Source organism: Hyposmocoma kahamanoa, unplaced genomic scaffold (assembly GCF_003589595.1).
Source record: "Hyposmocoma kahamanoa isolate Upper Pololo Valley unplaced genomic scaffold, ASM358959v1 81, whole genome shotgun sequence".
NCBI classification, from domain to species: Eukaryota; Metazoa; Arthropoda; class Insecta; order Lepidoptera; family Cosmopterigidae; genus Hyposmocoma; species Hyposmocoma kahamanoa.
In genome coordinates, this window is record NW_020654080.1 from 10,342,809 (window position 1) to 10,357,835 (window position 15,027).

At 37.0% G+C, this 15,027-nt stretch overlaps 1 protein-coding gene across 1 annotated transcript; it reads right to left on the bottom strand.

Moving 5' to 3' along the window:
- Positions 1-363: 363 nt before the first annotated feature.
- On the bottom strand, positions 364-11,573 carry LOC113234125 (WW domain-binding protein 11). The gene is made up of 10 exons (XM_026469386.1): positions 11,456-11,573; positions 9,205-9,330; positions 8,405-8,502; positions 7,640-7,786; positions 6,524-6,637; positions 5,328-5,480; positions 3,655-3,890; positions 3,213-3,433; positions 2,545-2,814; positions 364-632 (listed from the first exon to the last, which is right to left on the bottom strand). Exons 1-10 carry the CDS (start codon positions 11,517-11,519, stop codon positions 424-426), a joined length of 1,638 nt encoding a protein of 545 aa, XP_026325171.1. The 5' UTR covers positions 11,520-11,573; the 3' UTR covers positions 364-423.
- Positions 11,574-15,027: the final 3,454 nt, after the last annotated feature.

Below are 15,027 nucleotides of genomic sequence, written 5' to 3' on the forward strand. Positions count from 1 at the left end.
GCTTCCTTTGCGTTCAGCATAAGTTAATTTTGGGAGCATCATTCCCGAATGCATTAAAATTTTAATAACTTGATTATGGTGACCTTGGAATAAGACACGCGCCTTGTTGTTCCTTTATCCATAAAATTTATTAAATGTATGTAATTGGCATGTACTATATACGTATATATTATTACATATATTACATATATATTATATAATCACAAATTAATTTCACAGATGCTAGTCTACGAATAGATTATAATTTCGCTAAGTTTATATACATTTAATTGCAGACAACTATTACTACAAATAAAGATTTTACGTTTTAATCACAGTCAATTCTGCAGATAGGTACTTCTACAGAAAAGGAAGGGAAGAAATAACAAAATGCTACTTAAAATATACCTTTATTTCCTATTGACTCACATCATAAAATAACTCTTATAATAATCCTTCCATTTCTTTCATAAATTGCATGTACGCATCGTCTTTGCTAGGAGCTTGTTTGGGTAAATCGGCCGTACGTTGTAAGATAGTCTTGATCGGTTTGGCCTTTTTGTCCTCTCTTTTCACGCGTAAAGCCGAGGGCACGAAGCGTGTGACGTCAGCCGACAGGTTTCTTATTTGCGGCTTGGCGCTTATTGTAGCTCCTGTGAACAAAAGTGTGGTGAAACACACGCATGTAACGATCGATCTAATGTAGGTATATTAAAATATTAAATACATTAGTATCGATACTTTTTGATATGGAGTACTTTACTATCGGGTGCCAGCCTCAATCAGATCTAATTTAGATAGCCAATAGCGCGCGCTTATTTCAATTTTATCACGTGTGTCGCGACTATCATGCGTAGCCATGCTACGGGGGCAGGTATAATTGATTTTTTTCAAATGCGGTGCACAACAGCATCAACGCCACTCCCAATTGCTTCCGAGGCCTCTACCGTTTCTTCAGCGCCCACTGTGGGCCAGGGACCACTTTTGAAAACTATGCACTAGCCTTTTGAGAACTGGATAAAGGCTGTGGTCAAAGGGGCTGATCTGGGGTCAGGATCCAATTAAGGTCCCTGAGCAGGCTTTACTAGTAATAGTGCCCTTCCCATATAACCATATAAAAAAAAAGTTGATAGGGAGGGCACTATAAACAAAACTTAGCAGAAGATCTGCGACTGACCTTTATAGGAAACTCGTGATCAACAATCAAAATACCTAGAAAGTATTTCACAGCCACTGGCTAAAAGCCAAAGTGACATTTTCAATCGACGGATAAGCATCTCTGGCGACTATTAAACAGACCAATTTGTGCGACTACAATGTTGTCGATAAAATTAGAATCGAACAAGACTCGTGTAAACTTAAAATATGAATGAAATATTTTACACTTGGTACTATGCCATACCGTTTTTGTCATATGGCTTCCAAATGTAAATAGAATCACTGTATACCATATTTCGTGAATGTCGGGCAGGCATACATTTACGTCCATGATGGTTAAACAAAATGTAGCTGCAGAAGGTATATCTTCACCTAGAAGTAGGGCATGCAAACCGGTTATTCGGTTAACCGAAAAAACCTAAATAAAACCCGGGTTTTTGGATTTTCTATTTTGTGTTTAAAGTATTAAAATGTACCTAAATTCGTAACACATAATATGTATCATGCATTCATGACTAATAATGATAAACAAAAGCTAACTAAATACCTGTACTGTATTATTGATTGATCTCATTAGCTGTGAATTCTATAAATAATAAATGTAATCTGTAAAACCCTTATTTGATGTTTTTTTAGTTTTGTGACACTGTTAAATAATTATTTGGGTGACCATAGAAAAATATTTGAAAAAACCGAATGACCGAATAACCAAAAATTGAAGACCGACAAAAATCGGTCAGCAGTTTTTGCATACACTACCTAGAAGATACGTGTTCACTCGAACCTTTACAATATCCAGGTTGTACCCATAATGAAAGTAAAAGCAAAACGTTTCCTAAAATTTCTAAAATCTCGCCCTGTCTGGTTGACGGAGTGCATTCTATAAAATATCGAAAGGCATGGTAATCATTTGCAAAATTGGGTCGGATTAACTCTAGTCAAATCATCTTTTTTAAAAAGGCCTCAAGTGAAGCCTCCTAACCGTCTAATTTGAAAGTCAAATTCAACGTGACATGTCAAATCCTTAGATTCCTGAATAAAACTATTTTGGTTATACAGGTTTCTTTCCTGAACACACTTCCTAACTTCCTATAATTCATATGTCTGACTTCCTGTTACAGTGGTAACCTTCTTTTTCTGGGTTGTAAGGTGCACTTCTTACAGCGCGGGCCACGAGGAGGAGGACGTATGATTAATTGCACTTTTTTCTTCTAGTCCCGACTTTGCTATTATTTTTCCTTCGGTTTCTTGCCACTGGACCTTAGGCAATTATGCACAAATTCCTGTGGCCACCGGAAATTTGATCAGACTCAACAAGATTGCAATAGTGGACTGGCTTCATTTCTAAAACCTTTGCTACATATTAGACTGCTGTGGTAAATACTACTAAATAGTAAAACGACATACCTTGAGAACCATCCTTCTTAGAAATAAGTTGCGGTGCGGCAGACAATACAGAAACTTGTGGTGGCAAAGACTTAGGCGGCGGTGGCGGCACCAAGGGGCGCAATAACCGCGGTGGGGCTCCTGGAGGAGGACCCGGAGGACGCAGCATAGCTACAGGTGGGAGGCCTGGTGGAGGTCCAGGTGGCGCCCCCGGACGTCCTGCTGGGGGACCCGGGGGCATGCGTAGTGGTGGTGGGCCTAGAGGCGCTCGAAGTGGCGGTGGTCGGAGACCTGATGGTAGGAAAAAACAAATGAATGCAAGCAAAGAATGTACAGAATTCGATGGTAGCCATCAAGACACGCAATACCTACACATCACACCCCTCATGGAAGAATGGTATAAGTGGAGTTACGTCAAACATGTTTATTGCTCCATTACAAACAGAAAAATATAACCCACATCATCTCCAATTCTTGTAACTTTATCTACAATATTAGTCGCTAGATTTACGAGAATTGGAGAGGATGTAGGTTATATTTTTCTGTATCTAATGGAGCAACAAAGGTTTTTGACCTAACTCCACTTATGCCGTTCTTCCATGAGTACTTTTAACTTGGCTTTTTAAGAATCTGTTTCATGTGACGAGTTCGCTTAAAATACACCGAGAGTTACCATGTTTAAGATTTACCAGGCGGTAGAAGAGGTGGAGGCATCTGCCTCATTTCTGCCCCGGGTGGCTCGAGACCGAACTCCTGCGGCATTTGCGGCATCTGCGGTTGCGGCAGCTGCGGTGGTGGCAGCTGCGGTGGTGGCAGTACGGGCGGCGCCGGTGCCGGCGGAGGCCCTTCGTTGTCGCTGTCTGAGTCCGTGTCGCGACCTCCTGGCGTACTGCGTTTTAGGGCGCTTAACCTTAAAAATAATATGCATTTTTAAGTATGGTTCCAATAATATAAACATATCAGAATAAACGGTTGTAACAAAAAGTTAAAAAGAAGCAGCCATATTGCAGGGAGGCGATTCATAAGACCTTTATTAAACTGATATAAAAATAATTCAAAAAAAATATTTTCGCATAATAGAAATGCTTATTTTTCTACAATTTGTGAGTTTTATTTATACTAGATACACACCTCGCATTCAAATCAGCAGCCCGATCTCTTTCTCGTTTCCTGTGGACCTCTTCCATTTCCTTCATAAAGTCGTCAATGTTCTGTCCCGATAAGGCCAGCATCCTTTGCTGCAGCGACGTCGGCTTCGGTGCGGCGGGGGCCGAAGGAGGCGAGCCGGGGCGGTCATCTTCGATTGCTTCGCCATCGAAGTTCTCGAGGGGCGGCGCTTGTGTACACACTTGGGGTGGGGGAGGCGCCTGGACATATATTATTAACACGTTTAGTATAATAATGTCTGTCTCCCAATGGGGTAGGTAGGAGTTACGGACCTTCATGTGCTACTTTCACGACTTAACTCTTTCGCTTCGACCACTCGCATCGATCTTGCCATACACTTTTTTTTCTTAGTACTTTTTTAACACGGTACAACTATAACTTGTTAATTTTGATTATGTACCTACCAAGTACCTTAACGATACTTCAATTATATAAAATTAATGGCAGTAAATTGGACTTATTTAATTAGATATTCTAACAAAGCAAGATATATACAGGGTTAATTGTCAAATACTAAGGGCGCTTGTACTAAGAATTCGACGTGTCTGCTACAGAAAAGATGAGAATGTTCTTGTACACGACAAAAACTTTGTCGGATGTAGCCACGAAAACATGTCGTGTCTGTTGCAGACGATAAATTATGATGAATATGTACACGATACGAATGGCTTTAGATAGACGTTTGTAGGGCGAAATGTGTGCATAACGAGTCTTCCAGGTAGCTGTCGTTTCACTAGCGACTATGGGAAGAAATATGTTGTTGTATATGTTGACTATTAGCAGTTTTTAGTAATGTGTAATTGCTTAGGCAACACCCGTCCATGCGCAAAAACGTTCGTTTACTGACAATGCACCACACCACGCCCCATACAATAGCGGCACAGTGCGTCGTATCGGGGATAGACAAGAAGATTTTTCTTGTCCGGCACAGAGGCAGTGTACACAGTTCGTGTGTAGAAACGAGACGAATTCTTGCATGGACCCGGCGACTTTTCTAGACTTTTTTAGGCCTATATTACTAACATCATAAATAACAGCTTTTGTTCCATGGCTTTTGATGTCTCATCAGATTTTACTTTCGTACTAAAATAAAATTATTTAAAACGCTGTAAACTGTGATAACTCTGTGCACCAAAAGCGCGACATTTTTTTAATTTACAAGTAAAATACAATTGTATAATGTCCCAAAAACCAATTTTTAACTGTCTTCTTCAAAAAAGGAGGAGGTTCTTATTCGTCTGTATGTTTTTTTTTGTATGTATGTTACGCGATAACTCACAGTATACAGTACTAAAAACCCGACCTCAAAAGTCATTAATCCCCTAGTTTGCGGGTAGCAAGTTAGAGGTGGAATATTTTCTTCAAATTTAAATGGGACCACTAGTGAGGTACCCTCTTTCCAACAAAAAAAAGAATCATCAAAATCGGTCTACACATTTGATTGAGTTATCGCGTAACATACATACAAATAAAAAGACAGTCGAATTGGGAACCTCCTCCTTTTTTTGAAGTCGGTTAAAAACAGACTACCGGGGCCCCTTGAAGATGGTACCATGGAGAATTTTATGCCTAAACTCTGTCAACAATATAAAATAAATAGGAAATACATTTTTAAATATAGTTTTCAAAACGCTTACTTCTCCCGGAGGTCCATCTGGCATGTCGGAAAACCGTAAACTCTTCTTTTCTTTATCCTTGCGGTCTAATTTGATAGCCTCCAAAAGTAGGATCTCGAGGTCCGGAGGTGGACCTGGTGGTACACCGGGTGGCTCCGCTCCTATTGGTCGTTCCTGGAGAAGATAATGACTCCACTTGAATAATTAATAGAACAGAATAGTTAATTTTGCAAACGACTGTTTTATATAGGCATATGAAGACGTCAGTTCCACACCAGGCGACTACATAACGAGATCACAGGTTCAACCCTCGAGCGAATCAATACTTTTTAAACTGGTCTGACCGTTGAAATCTTTGGAGAAATCGTTACTCATTCGCATGTGTACCATGGTGTTTCTATTTTGAGATCAGGGACTTGGTGTGGCACATTCATTTATTCATTTTTTATTATTAAGGAATAACAAAACACAACTTAATACATCGCATAAAGAAAAATAATATTTATCTTGAATCTCTGAGGCCAAATTAGTAATCCACAATGACAAATTATTGAAGCCTTATAAATATACAGAACAAAGCAAAATTAGTACTGGGCTTATATTTTACAATTTATTAAAGTCGATGGTAAATTATTTCTCGTGATGTTACATATGCTAACAGAAGTACATATTGTGTCATCAATGATCATCGTCTCAGGCCAAGATTTAGGCAATAGGTTCCCAAAGTTTTTTCTCACCGGGCGGCAAGATAAAAAAATTTCAACGCCTACCACCACAAAAAATAATTAAAACACGTATTTTTTATATTAACATATATAAAAAATATACACTATATGTCGACTCTTCAGCGCCCACTGGGGGCGGTAGGGACCACTTTGGGAAACTATGGTTTACGCCATAGTCCGCCACGCTTGTCCAATGCAGGTTGGTTTCACGCGTTTTCCGAGGGTTGAGAACCTTCTTCAAAAGGAAAACAATGACTGATGAGAGGCAAACTAAATTTTCCACATAAATTCCGAGAAACTCAGAAGAGCGAGCCCAGATTCGAACCCGCGTCCTCTTCTTGAGATGCGATAAGTCAACCGATTGAGCTACCACTGATTTTTTATAATGTATAATCTTTATTTGTACATTAACATAAATTTTTACTGTGTGTCTATTACGACGTTGAAGTTGATGTTCAGTACATTAATGTATTAGTGAAAATAAAGTCTTACTTTATATGCAGAATCTTTCTTCAATATAGGTTTCACAGGCATTATAGGATGACCTGTGTCCATTGGTAGAGGTATTTGTGAAGGCACATTGCCGTAAATTAAGTTATCAGGCACCTGAAAGCAAGGGAAACACAAAACATAGAGAGGGAGGTGTTGAAAAAGTATATAACGCACTTAGCTAATCCACTGACAATAATGGTTTTGAGGTGGTACTTTTTAGCAGTAGCGATACCTGTGAAAGAGTTCGTCCAGGGAAGTACTGCCACCTCACCTATATATGCAGCTAAGCAGTAATGTGTTCGTTACTGCGTTTCGGTTTTTAAGGGTAAGGGTGCCAGTGAAAATACAGGCACATGAGACTTATCTACTTATATCTCAGGGTAACAGGCACAGTTGTTGGCAGTGCCCCTCCGATCTTTACAGTTTAAAACTCTGAGTGGCACTGCATCTGTAATGAACTGGCGTGTCGCTAACCACCAGGCTTAACCTACGACTTGTTCGTCCCGTCACTTGGTACAATAAAAAAATACCTGGAATATAATTTTCTTATATCACACTTATTACTAGGGAACTCTATAACCTGACGATTTGGAGTAAAAGTTACTAACAATTTTCTTACAAAAATGATGGGACCAGTACTATCGTGTCAAACCAAAACACTGCAAGTCCCAGTACAGGGTTTTGCAATATCTTTCCAAAAAGAATCTATCAAACAACTGTTATCAAGGCAATAGAAATATATTCTTTTTTCAATAAAAATAGCTTATGTTGCAATGCAAACTTGTAACGCCTGGATAGAAATGTTTAATATCTAATGTACAAAGTAAGTTAAATGTATCTTTTATACTATTAATCTCATACAAAAAACTGAAAAAATATTTTTACAGAATTTTATCTCAAAATTCTGTTCCCGATATTACATTTTTCATTCCACCACATTGTTAACTTTTTTCCAAATTTCACATTTTTTCGAGCGAGGCGGGCGAGTCATTTCAGGTTATAGATGCCCAACAGAAAGGTGAATGATATTGACATATCATGTAGAGCATTATAGGATGAACTAATCCAAAGGCTGATCAGATTTGAAACCAAATGGAGGATTACTTAAACACTTACTTGTAGAGTAGGCAATGGAATATCATCAACTTGTACAGACTGTGCATGTTTCACTGATTCGTAGTATGAGATCAAAAGGGCTCGTCTCTTTTCGTATTCCATCTCCTGTCTCTTCAGCTCTACCCATTTTTCTGGCTCATCTTTGTCCTGAAAAACATATTCATATTGAGGGTAAATTTATACTATAGAAAGTTAGATATACCTGAAGACTGAAAAGATTCTCTATAAAGTCGACGCCTGAAGTCGCTTGAAGTCGCTAGAAGATGCATGAAGTCGACTTCAACGTGACGCCACTGTGGCGCTGCAGCCGCGCCACTACTTTCTTTTTCATACAATCATTGCAGTCACAATTAGTGAACTTAAATTATTGAAGTGCTACCAACTTAGCTTTTTAGAATTGATCATTTAACTGCACGATTTGAACCAAGGGTCATTCATAAAAACTGTTAAGAAATGCTCGTTCAACCGAGGGGATCAATTACCCTTCAGCAGAATGAGAACATCGATTAGGCAATGTTTTTTTTTTTATGAAAAGAAGGAGGCAAAATAGCAGACGAGCCACTTGATAGGAGGTGGTCAACGTCGCCCATGGACATTTGTAACATCAGATGAGCTGCCTATCCGTTGCCAGCCTTTGAGAGCCCTGTAAACACTTTTTTCAAGAACCCCATGTCACACCGCAAAGGAAATACTTCAGGAGAAAGATCATGCCACGCCTTGCAGGTTCGAGGAAGAATCACATATGCTCTTTTACAATATACTTACATACATCTTAAGGACTCTGTCAAAAGTCTCTCTCAATTTTTTTCTCTTCTCTTTTAGCACTTTCTCATTCAGAGGTGATGGTTGCAATACATTGTATTCTGAAAAATATTATTTTATTTAAGGCCATACAAAAAAGTACAAGCAATTTATTCTGTATTGTGTATAGTCCACGTGTAAAAGAGTAATTATTGATTAATGTGGTGTGGCAAAATGAATGTAAATCAAAATTTACACAATAAAGAAAATACATACAGCCTTGTTACACTATGCAGCACGATGTTAATATTCATCATAGAGTTACTTTACTCAAAAACTCAAATCATCAAATTCTATATGTATATACTTAAATGTACAATGTTATTGATTTTTACGGAGGTAGAGACCTGGCGACTTGAAATACAGGATCAACCTAGTTCAGGCACCAGTCTCTGCAAATATTGTGCTCCATAACACACATCAATTAATGTATGTGTGCACTGTGCAGTGTAAACTTTGCAGAGAAAATAAAGATTATTATATAAACAGAATATCTTTATTTTATTAGCTGCAACAATTAATTTCCACATGATAAATAGAATACTGCCAAAGTTAATTATAGTTAAGAATTTATTGTCCAGGTATTTAAAAAAGCTGCCCAATTACTCCATATTTAGTGGAAAAACCCCTAAGTTGGGAACATTACACTGATAGTAGTGCTTTAGATAGTGCTGCTTAGCCATATCCATATGTTGCACGAGGACTTAGGTTAGGGAGGTACTTTAAGAACCTGAACCAATTTGTTTCTTAATTCATCAACCAACCCATTTCATCAATCTTCTGGAGTTCTTCAAGAATCTGTTGTGGATCTTTCATTTTGAGTACAGCTGCTCTCACCATCTGCCTTTGTCTCTTGTTTTTCTTTAATTCTTTTTTCCTTGCTTCTTTGCCTGTATTATGATTTCAAATAAGATCAATGTGTGATTTAATATTAACAGTTACAAAAAAAAACATGGAACTATAAATGTAATCTTGCTTTAACCTTGAACAAAAATAGTAAAGAAACATGTACACTTAATAACTTTCAATGATAGAGATCTGTTAGGGTGCATACAAATCTGGCGAATGCGCCGCAAATGCGCCTGTTTGGAAAAGCTCGCGAGCTGCGCACTTGTGTTACGTAGTGCGATCTGTTCGCGTGCCACATATAGGTACTAACGTGTATTTGACTGCATGCATGCAGCACGCGTGCAGATCGCGCGCGCTGCGCTCATGCAGCACGTTCGCGGCGCATTCGCCAGATCTGTATACAGCCTTAGATCAATGGTTCCCAGACTTATTTCGGTCATGGGCCCCTTACCGTAGCTAAAACTTAATCTTGAACCCCAAGTAAATTAACTTAAGAACTACTAAAAATACTGAACTGTCCACACCACATAAGCCTTGTGCGACACTTTTCCTTATAGTTTTGTTTAAAGAAGATGTTCAATCTTTTTCAAGAACCCCAGGCACTTCTTCAAAGTATTTTTTTACTTCACAAAGCTTCAAAATATTTGTTTTTTCTACTTACCACAGACCCCTTGAATCATCCTATAAACCCCAGGGATCCATATGGACCTCTTTACAAATCAGCTAATGGCAACTGGTTAGTACTACCTACACACATTTCCAATACCAAAGAAGTATCCTCTATAATGCAATACAGATCTTTACTTTTCTAATTTTGTAGTTGAGCTGGATCTCCCACTCCACCCTATCTAATTTCATCTAAGACACATGCATTAGGCCAATTTGATAATAATATTAAAACTCATTAGACAGTAGTGCCCATTATGACCTCTAAATCTGTTTACTAAAATAGAAGACAGAATTGTAGGGGTCATCAAAGCAGACACAGTAATGTAACATGTGTAGTGCCAATTAAAGCCGAGGTTAATAGTTGATACACGAAAGGGAAATATTGATTTAATCTTACTTTTAAAATTTAAGATACAATATTTAATACATTATTTCACAAAATTTTTTGATCGTCCTGTTTTTATTTAGATTTTTTTTTCGAATTTTGTTTGTAGTTTCTTTTTTTTTTATTCGGGGAGCATAATATTGAAGTAACAGCACATTATGATGGCCGTTTTCACTGACTATAGTGAGGTGAACTCTCAATTGATTATTGAAAAAAATATAATCAAATGCAAGTGCATAACTTTTTAAATTAAGTCTAAATTTAAATTTATAACTACTTACTTATAAGTTATGTATTTATAAGTTATGTATATATATATATATATATAAATTTTAGATTTATACTTGCAACGGGTAGCTGATTAAAAAGTTTTAATAACATGAAAATAAAAATGTGGACAGCGATCCTATAAATGATGATTGTATTAGATTTCATTTTTAATAATTAGAATTTTGAAAAACAAAAGTTGTGTTATTTATGTCATAAAAATTATGCATTCCATAAAATTTACTGCACATCGCTATTGACAACAATGTACAGCAATTAGCTCCTTCAATGTAGTTATGAATTAATACGAAACTTGATGAGCAGACAAATGTCAAAACGGATATCATAGCGTGCCAGTACTTTAAGTAAATAAATATGGCTGTTTACAAAAATAGCAGAAACTGACCAAAAAATAAAGTGTTCTTTAGAAATATTGATTTGGCACTGACAAACAGACTTCAACTATGAAAGAGATTTGTGTACCACAATAGTCTAGCTAAACACATGAATATACATAACTATGCCCAGTATAGGTTAACCGGGAGGACTTCACACATTGTAAGATATTTCGATTTTATCCTATGCAACTGAACTTTAAGTATTGAAGATCCCGATGAGAACCTGGTTAATAGAAGACGGTTAAAGCAACACTTTCTTTAAATTTCAATTTTTTTTCAGAGATTAACAGAATGGGCACCACAATATTAATTTCATTATAAAATTTAAGATTATGGACCAAAATGACATTACTGATACCCACCATGATTAAAATAGAACATTAAAAAATGTAATAGTAAATAAAAGAAATAAGGAAAGCGAATAAAATGAGAAAATAATGATCTTACGAGCTTGATCAGTCGGGTTCATGTATTTACCACTTTTAGTGGTATTTATCGATCGGCGCCCCATTTTTAATAATTTAATATATCTGCAAAGAAAATAAAGTCACTTGTTCATTCAATCAAACTTGCAATTTAAACAAAATTACAGATTTTTATGCTTAAAGAAAAGCAACGCGTCGGACTCAAATAACAGCAAAAAATTTGACACTATTTAATGACAGCGATAATTCAGTGACAGTGACAGCAATAATCAAGTTGCCACTTAAATATCTTAAAATTAAAGAATATTTCCTAATGCTCACACAATATCAGTAAATGTTTTTTACAATCTTTGGTCATAAAAAAGCATCGAGGATATAACCAGAAATAGAGACGAAATAAGGCCCATATATTCCTGGTAACACATTAGCGACATAGCTCTTATAAATAAATATCAACTCTCGTTTGCACTGAAATATAGACAGGCCAACGTACGTCTCCGCATATTCCAAAAAATATTCTGTATTAATTGTAAAGCTTAGAATAATAACGCATAGAAACCTAGTTCGCACACGCTAAGTGAGGCAAATTAAGAAGGAGAAGCGCTCCCAATGGGCCTACACGAGCGGGCGGGCCGTCAGTGCTTAAGGTCAACTTGCACCGCGAACAGCTCAATTATTTTAGCTAAAATGACGAAATGTGCGGTAAATGAATGTAAAAATAAGTCAGACAAACATAAAATAGATACTAACATAACATTCCACGAGGAAGTAACGCGTTTCAACTTGTATTTTTATATAAATATTCACTAAAACCAAAAATTAACCTACTACTAAAACTAGCCTACATGAATTTAATTTTTGCCTCACTTGTGACAGTTCGTTTGATATGAAACTATCATTCTATGCGTTATTATTCTAAGTTGTAAAGATAATATCTCTAACAATGCCGTGCTTTTCTATTCGGTGGTGTGGAAAAAACAGCAAAACATCTAATTACAAAACAAACGGAATCACATTTCATCGGTAATTAAATATTAAATATGTAATTTTGCAATTTTCGTCCATTATAGCAAAGCTCAAGTTAACTGGTCGATTTAAAGTGAAACTGTTGACGACACCCGTCAATTGTTTCGAACTCGGGCTAGCGAATCGGAGCGCAATCGTCACAGTAATGATACGGTAGAATAGTTTTCAAACAAATTAAATGACATTTCGTCTCTATTTCTGGTTATATACTCGATGTAAAAAAGTCATCTTCATCACAAATTATCTATAGGCTTGAGGCGATCATGTTTTATCATACTTATCACATTTTGACGATTCGCCGTCGACGCCACCGTACGGGCGTCGTCGTCGACGCGGCTGTTGGGCTGTCGACGCAGTCGTTCGGCCGTCGACGTGTTTTTTCGGACTATATGAAACCTGACCTTCGCGATTTTGAAGTCATTTGGCCGTTGATGCTGCCTTTCGGCCGTCGACGCGGCCACTCGGTCATTTACGCTACCGTTTGAACCTCGATACGACAGTTCCAGTGTCGACGCTGCGCGGCGACGCTAAGCGACGTCGTGGCAGTCCGCAACGCATGCATGGCGGATTGCAATGCAGGATAATGAATGCGATAAAAAAATTTAAGGATGCGATCAAAAACTCGTTAGAAGCAAAGTTAACCGTGTTGAACTACTATGCAATAATAGGGAAAAAACGCACGACTTTTCAACCGACTTCAAAAAAAGGAGGACGTCCTCAAATCGACTGTACGTTTTTTTTGTATGTGTGTTACGTGATAACTTACCGGAGTTATAAATACCGATTTGTGATCTGATTTTCATGATTCTTTTTTGTTAGAAAGAGGGTACCTCCGTAGTGGTCTCATTTCATTTTAAAGAAAATCATCCACCTCTAAGGGTGGCTGACCACGCATGAACATTAATTTTTATAAATAGCGCCTAAATTTTACTCAAGGAGCAATTATTTTAATGGTTGGTTTTGCTATTCTCCAATTCAAGGAGTTTTTCTCTCAATATACTTTGAGTAGTGAGAACCGATTTTTATTATCTCCTGTGTCAAGTCCTGTATAGTGGCGAACTATCTATAGGGATATTTCAATAAAACTTAGCAAATAGATGTAATTCCACGTACTTTTGAGGTCGGTTTTTAGTACTCAGTACTAAGATTATTTTCCTATTATTACATAGTCATAACGTGAAGCTTTTTCTCACAGGATTAACGCGATTCCGTGGCGATAAGTTGACTGAGGTCAAAGTATTTGCAATTTTACTGCACCAATGATCTTAACCTTGCACAGAAACATTTAAAAAATCCTTTCAGACTCGATGTCGAGACAACAGGAGTGATGCGTTTTAATATCGCAAAAAACACGTAATAAGTACTCAAAAAATACTTCACTGGCTCTGCGACTCAGGTCTTTGGCGACTCCACCCTTCCAGGGATATCTCGGACGCTCCACTGGACGCAATAATAATAATCCTTTATTTTCTTAACACAGTTTAGCCTAGGTTCTAGTGGCAGAAGTCTCCTTTTGAGCATATAAAGAATGTGCCAGGAAAACCCGAACGAAAACGATGCCCTATAAGATACGCTCTTTTGGCAGCTCAATCTTCTCCCATTCTTTCTACATGTCCCAGTCTGCGAAGTCGGGTAGATTTTACTTCCCCGATTATGTTTTGCTGAGACACTAGCTCTTCGATCTTTCCTGATCTTTCTATTGAACTTGGCCCTCCAGTTCCCACATTCGCCTTTGATTGATCCCAAAATCTTTCGGAATTCTTTCGTTCTACCAACGATATCCACGCACTCTGCCGCTAATATTTTATGTTCTTTAACATAAATTATTACATACTTAAATTAAAAATGTCATGTTAAAAATACTAATGCTAGTGATACCTATATTTATAAACATTTTAACAGGATTTAAAACACTGTTGTAGCTTTGACACTTTTTTCTAACAAATATGCAACCGTGAGTTAAATTAAGACAATCGAAAAGTCATTGCAAATTTATTATTGACAGTTTTATTTTTTCTTGGTTATTTAGCGTTATTAGCTACTAAAAACCACTTAAAATTTAATTAAATTCTAGGCCGTATGAATATAAAAAAACCGAGTCACGTATATCGCGGATATTTTTATTTCGTTCTTTATAATTTGCATTTTATTAGCAAGATAAAAAAGGTAAAATCAATGTTGAAGGTGGTGAAAAGACACGACTGCAAATTTTGTTTGTTATTGTCGTCAAGTAAGCACTGGATTGCAAATTGCAACCATTGCAACTGGACTTGATAGAGATATAAGTATACGTAGGAGTCGTAGACGGGCATTGTGAGGACATTATGGAAAAGTCTCTAAGAAATGATTAGGTACTGAGTATAGTAAAATACTGATAATTTTTTACCAACTTCTAAGCTTTTTTACATATTCAATCGTCTTGAAAGACTACTGAAGTGAAACAAAAAACATCCCGTATTGTATATTTTTCATATTATTATTTTAAATAAGCTATTATTGTAAATAGGTACGCCATATTAAATATTTAAATATGTTACATTTTAAGGGATGTTGGCACATATCTAATTT

Excerpts from the sequence above, each read along its gene's own strand:
- LOC113234125 (XM_026469386.1), bottom strand. The coding sequence starts at position 11,519 with ATGGGGCGCCGATCGATAAATACCACTAAAAGTGGTAAATACATGAAC. Across the intron at positions 8,503-9,204 it reads CCAGAAGATTGATGAAATGG|AATACAATGTATTGCAACCA; the intron begins GTTGGTTGATGA and ends AATATTTTTCAG. Across the intron at positions 6,638-7,639 it reads TTCCATTGCCTACTCTACAA|GTGCCTGATAACTTAATTTA; the intron begins GTAAGTGTTTAA and ends CCTTGCTTTCAG.